General features: G+C 45.8%; 1 protein-coding gene and 3 pseudogenes across 1 annotated transcript; 2 read left to right on the forward strand and 2 right to left on the reverse strand.

Moving 5' to 3' along the window:
• Nucleotides 1–1,083: 1,083 nt before the first annotated feature.
• Nucleotides 1,084–1,663, forward strand: LOC121367182 (annotated as a pseudogene).
• Nucleotides 1,664–2,485: 822 nt separating this feature from the next.
• On the reverse strand, nt 2,486–3,072 carry LOC121367180 (histone H3-like). The gene is given in 3 exon segments (XM_041491305.1): nt 2,486–2,736; nt 2,739–2,786; nt 2,788–3,072. Coding segments are annotated over 3 exon segments (414 nt in total). The 5' UTR covers nt 2,944–3,072; the 3' UTR covers nt 2,486–2,526.
• A 1,968-nt stretch (nt 3,073–5,040) lies between these two features.
• On the reverse strand, nt 5,041–5,431 carry LOC121367181 (annotated as a pseudogene).
• Nucleotides 5,432–5,695: 264 nt separating this feature from the next.
• Nucleotides 5,696–6,083, forward strand: LOC121367179 (annotated as a pseudogene).
• Nucleotides 6,084–6,687: the final 604 nt, after the last annotated feature.

Raw genomic sequence — 6,687 nt, forward strand, 5'->3', positions numbered from 1 at the left:
CACTAACCCTAACCCTTAACCTAACTCCAATTTACCGCACCCTAACACCGATTTCAGCGACAAGCGCTGAGCCCTAACTCCAAATTTACCGCTAACCCCTAACACCGCTTTCAGCGACAAGCGCTAGCCCCCTAACTCCAAATTTACCGCTAGGGTAACACCAATTACCGCTAACATTGACACCAGATTTACCCGCTAGGGTTCTCTGACTTGACTCAGAATTTACAGCCACAGTTATTCTGGTCGGGGATAACACATACACACATCCGCATTGGGGGGAACTAGTCTATTACCTAATATTATCGATTTGTAGCACACTGGAGGCGATTTATCAATGAAAATTCTTCTACGTGTTAATACATTACTAATTGATTTAATCGCAATTGGGTACGAGAACACTTTCGTGGTGGTTTGGGTGGCCCTGAAAAAGGGTTTTTGCCGTTGGATTTGTTTTGTTGTTTGGTCAGTAGTAATATACTTTAGTACTCCTTGTTTCCTTTTTGCCGCTGCGAGGACTTCTGGGCAGAAGAAGGCACGGCCTGGATGTTTAGGCAAAAACCCGCCCCTGTGCGAATGGTCACTCCCTACAACAGATTGTTCAGCTCCTCGTCATTACCGATGGCGATCTGGATATGACGGGGGAATGATTCTCGTCCTTCTTGTTTGTCACGAGCGGCGTTAACACTGCCAACTCCCAAAAACCTCGGCAGCCAAGTACTCGAGAACGGCGGCCAGGTACACGGGGGCACCCCCTCCGACACAATCTCGTCGTAGTTACCCCATTTCTCAACAGAAACGGTGGATACGTCCCACGGGAAACTGAAGACCAGCACCGAGCTCGATCGGGTTCTGCTCGGTTCGCGCCGGGCGTAGCTTTTTCCGCCTTTACCTCGTACGCAGACATAGATTGTAAATGGGTTGATTGTTCTAACGTGAAGCACAAGTGCACACTGATAGCAAAAATTCGCGAACTGCCACTTTATAATATAACGGCGGAAAAGGAATTCAAAGCAACACACGAAGCGCCCAAAACCGTGCCTACTATCGCGTCCGCCTTTCACTCACGCTCGAATCTCGATCCAGGACTCGATCCACTCGACCGCTTATAAAAGAAAAAACAGACATCGCGCCACTATTCTCGCTTACGATATTCGCATCGACAAAACTATGGGCACCTAATATTAGCACAAAGGGAGCAAAGAAGGCCGGTAAGGCAAAGGCCGCCCGTTCCGGGGACAAGAAACGAAAGAGGAGGAGGAAAGAATCGTACGGTGATCTACATCTACAAGGTGTTGAAACAGGTGCACCCCCGACACCGGCGTGAGCAGCAAGGCCATGTCCATCATGAACAGCTTCGTCAACGACATCTTCGAGAGAATTGCCGCCGAAGCTTCCCGCCCTCGCTCACTACAACACACGGTCGACCATCACCTCTCGGGAGATCCACAACCGCCCGTCCGTCTGCTTCTCCCCGGTGAGTTGGCCAAGCACGCCGTGTCAAGAGGGCACCCAGGCCGTCACCAAGTACACCAGCAGCAAGTAGACTTTGAGTTTACTCAACCACATCCAACGGCCCTTTTCAGGGCCACCCAAATCTCACGGAAAGTGACATGTATACAATTGCTGATATATTATTTGTTTATCAATAAAGTCACTACTGTACAAGGTATGTATAGTGGATTGATTGATTGATTGATTGATTGATTTGCTGTTGATTGATGGAGACAGAGAGTGAGATTGAGTCAGTCAGTCAGGTCAGTCCGTCAGTCAGTCAGTCAGTCAACTACCCACCGCCAGTAACATTGAAACATCACAAAGTCGATTTCTTAGGGTTGGTTAATCAAAAACAAATAAATAGGGGATATCATGGGTAACTGTATACATTTGCTTCACCTAAATATTATTATTCACTATAATACGGCTTCAAATGCATATGCATATTGTATTTGTTGCACCAGAAAGTTGTTGCCTCAGTGTTTAATGCATATTCATGTTATGTGTTACTACAGGATAGAAATGTGGATATGGGGGGGGTGGGTTTGGATATTATAGATTATATGCGTATTGTATTGTACTTGTATTGTATTGTATATGGTATTGTGTATATATGTAATGTATTAGTGTAGTGCTAGTGTTGATAGTGTAGTGTATGTAGGATGTAGTGTAGTGTATTGTTATTTTGGATCTGACCATATTCGGGTGTTTTATGCAAGCAATAAATTATTCTTATTCTTATTCGTGTATACATGTGCATAATAAACATCGCGCACTTATTTTGGGTCCATGAATGTTGATAATTTTATACATTATATAAGTGTCTGAGTACATTGTCGCTGAAATGTATGACTTGGGACATTTACACTTTTGTACTTAATCGCTACTATCCCATGCACAACACACACTACATAATTCTTAAAAAGGTTAGATACTATGACAGCAATTGTATACATGTCACTTTCGTGAGATGTGGGGTGGCCCTGAAAAGGGGCCGTTGGTTTTGTTTTTGGGGGGAAGTAAATACCCAGTTTAGGCACGCTCTCCTCGGATACGACGAGCCAGCTGGATGTCCTTTGGCATGATGGTGACACGCTGGGCGTGGATGGCACACAGGTTGGGGTTGTCTTCGAAAAGTCCAACCAGGTAAGCCTCGCTAGCCTCCTGCAGTGCCATAACGGCGGACGACTGGAAACGGAGGTCGGTCTTGAAGTCCTGGGCGATCTCGCGCACCAACCGCTGGGAAGGGCAGCTTCCATGATGAGGAGCTCGGTACTCTTCTGGTAACGACGGGATCTCACGGAGAGCGACGGTTCCGGGCCTGTACCTGTGAGGTTTCTTCACACCTCCGGTGGCCGGGGCACTCTTACGAGCTGCCTTGGTGGCCAACTGCTTCCTTGGAGCCTTACCTCCGGTAGATTTACGTGCAGTCTGCTTAGTACGAGCCATTTTCAGATACTGAATGCCAACAGTGACGTTTTTAACACGCTTATATAAACTTCAAGTCGCACTGCCCCGCCAATATGTTCTCATTGGATGCCGCCTAAGCAGTAACGCCGATTTCATTGGACGACACTACCTTCGCACCGATTGGACACACTTTCAATCCCTCCACCGTTTTCACTTCGACTGTAACGACTAAATCCTATTGAAATAATTAACAAAAAACCTAAATATCTTACTACACAAACGATACTTAGTAAATTGTCCTTAAGATTAACGCTACTAATCAAATGAAAGCAAACAATGACAAATTCGCAGGTAAATCATTCCGGGTAAGCACTCATGCGACAAAACCATAGCATATTTTCAGCAAAAACACCGACACAACACGCGGCTCCGTTCAGGTCCGTAACTCAGCTGTGGCCTCTCTTGATTGGATAACGACTAAGACCGCCACATAAATACAGTAGTCTCTCTAGGTCTACTCCATTCGATTCTTGTATTTTCAGTTGAGACTAATCTGCAGCAATCATCTTCCGGACACGAGGAAAAGGAGGTAAAGGACTAGGAAAGGGGGGCGCAAAGCGTCACAGAAAAGTTTTGCGTGGATAACATCCAGGGTATTACCAAACCCGCCATTCGCCGTCTGGGCCGTCGGGTGGAGTGAAACGCCTCTTATCTCTGGATTGATTTACGAAGCAAAACCCGAGGTTTCCCTCAAATTTTTCCCTTGACCTGGAACGGGTCATCCCTGACGCTGTCACCTTTATACAGAGCATGCTGAAGGAGGAAGACCGTCACTCCGCCATGGCACGTCGTCCCCCTACCTACGCTCTTAAGCGCCAGGGACTTAGCCCTGGTACGGATTCGGCGGTTAGACTTCTTTCCTCGCAACACCAACCACAACAAATCCCAACGGCCCTTTTCAGGGCCATTGCCCCAACCACACTTTTTTTAAAAAGTGTCTCGTACCCGAATTTGCTATTAATTAGTTACATCTTATTGTCAAACCCGTAGGTACTCCCCGGTTCTTTCACTTTGCCCCTTTTCTGGTTCGTTTATCCCTAATCTCTTTTGTAGTGTGTTGTATAAACCTCTTTGATTTTAACAACTACATTATTCGTCATTGCTCATTTAATCCCTATACAAGGCAAGTCACTTTCTCCCGCCCGCCCCTCTCCTATCTTACATATCGCTAGGATAGGAAACGCCGCTGTCCCTACTCATTCCGACGCAATATTATTCGACATGTTCAATGATACCGTTCTCCGTATTAATTCATGCCATCCACAGCACGCCGAGACTGTTGTCCACTCCACTCCACTCCACTCCCATCCACTCCACTCCACTCCACTCCACACGTCCACGTCCACTCCCCAATAAATAAAATAATAATAAATAAATACATACATAATACATACATACATACAACATACAGTACATACATACATACATGATACATGACATACATACAATACATACATACATACATACATACATACATCGACATACATACATCACATACATACATACATACTCTCATACGCCCAACAACCGGACCCATCCCGACTAAAAACCATATAAACACGACACCCAAACTGGATATACACTAACCCTAACCCTAACCCTAACTGGTAATATTACCCACGTAACCCTTAACACCAGAGTTCAGCCGAAGCGCTCCATGCCCTAACTCCAAATTTACCGCTAACCCTAACACCGATTTCAGCGACAGCGCGAGCCTACCCTGGAATTCTGCATGCTAAGGGTTTAACACATGTTTACCGCTAAACACCAACACCAATTTACCCGCTAGTTCCCCCGGTCTTCGCCTGACGGTTGACTCATAATTTTTACAGCCAACCAGTTATCGTCGGAGTACCGGGGATTACACATACACACATCCGCACTGTTTACTCGTCCTATTACCTATATATTATCATGACTGTAAGCACACTGGAGAGGATTATCCAATGAAAATTCGCTACGTGTTTAATACAAATGAACGAAATTAATATCATTGGGTACGAGACACTTTTCGTGTGGTTTGGGGTGGCCCTGAAAAGAAGCCGTTGGATTTGGTTGTTGTTTGTCAGTAAATTTTTACTTTCCTTGTGCCGCTTTGGCGGAGGACTTCTGGGCAAGCACGGCCTGGATGTTATGCAACACAACCGCCCTGTGCGATGGTCACTCCCGACAACATCTTGTTCAGCTCCTCGTCATTACGGATGGCGAGCTGGAGATGACGGGGGATGATTCTCGTCTTCTTGTTGTCACGAGCGGCGTTCACCTTCCAACTCCAAAACCTCGGCAGCCAAGTACTCGAGAACGCGGCCATGGTACACGGGGGCACCCCCTCCGACACGCTCGGCGTAGTTCGCCCTTTCTCAACAGACGGTGGAATACGTCCCACGGGAAACTGAAGACCAGCACGGCTCGATCGGGTCTTGCTCTTACCCCCTAGCTTTTTCCGCCCTTTACCTCGTGCAGACATGATTGATATTTTGATTGTTCTAACGTGAAGCACAGTGCACCACTAGATAGCAAAATTCGCGAACTGCCACTTTATATATGATACGAGCGAAAAGGAATTCAAATCAAACACAATACGAAGCGCCCAAACCGTGCTACTATCGCGTCCAGCCTTTCACTCACGCTCGAATCTCGATCCAGGACTCGATCCCTCGACCGCTTATAAAGCAAAAAACCGACATCGCGCGCCACTATTCTCGCTTACGATATTCGCATCGACAAAACTATGGCACCTCATAGACTTAGCACAAAGGGGAGCAAAGAAGGCCGTAAGGCAAAGGCGCCCGTTCCGGGGACAAGAAACGCAAAGTAGGAGGATGAAGAATCGTACTGTATCTACATCTACAAGGTGTTGAAACAGGTGCACCCCGAACACCGGCGTGAGCAGCAAGTGGCCATGTCCATCATGAACAGCTTCGTCAACGACATCTTCGAGCAGAATTGCCGCCGGAGCTTCCCGCCCTCGCTCACTACAACAAACGGTCGAACCATCACCTCTCAGGGAGATCCAGAACCGCCGTCCGTCTCATTCTCCCCGGGAGTTGGCCAAGCACGCCGTGTCAGAGGGCACCAAGCCGTCCACCAAGTACACCATCAGCAAGTACCTGGTTGAGGTTACTGCAACAAACATCCACGGGCCCTTTGTCCAGGGCCACCCACATACTCACGGAAGTGACATGTACATACCATTGCTGAGATATTATGTGTCTATCATAAAGTCACACTTATCAGGTATGGTATAGTGGTATGAAGGTGCTTGATTGATTGGATTGAATTGAATTTTTGAGATTGAGACGAGAGCTGAAGTCGTCAGTCAGTCAGTCAACTACCCCCAGTACATTGAACATCCAATTCGTTGCTTATTGGTTAATCACAAACAAATAATTATATTGGTACTGTATACATTTGCTTCACCTAAAATGATTATCACTAGTAATAAGGCTTCAAATGCATATGCATATGTATTTGTTGCACCAGAAAGTTGTTCATGTATTTAATGCATATTCATGTTATTGTTACTACAGGATAAATGTATATTATATTATATTATATTGTATTGTATTGTATTGTATTGTATTGTATTGTATTGTATTGTATTGTATTGTATTGTAGTGTAGTGTAGTGTAGTGTAGTGTAGTGTAGTGTAGTGTAGTGTAGTGTAGTGTATTGTTATTTTGGATTGACCATATTCGGGTGTTATGCAAGCAAATAAATTAT

The sequence above is a fragment of the Gigantopelta aegis genome, unplaced genomic scaffold (genome assembly GCF_016097555.1).
Source record: "Gigantopelta aegis isolate Gae_Host unplaced genomic scaffold, Gae_host_genome ctg9833_pilon_pilon, whole genome shotgun sequence".
Classification (NCBI taxonomy): Eukaryota; Metazoa; Mollusca; class Gastropoda; order Neomphalida; family Peltospiridae; genus Gigantopelta; species Gigantopelta aegis.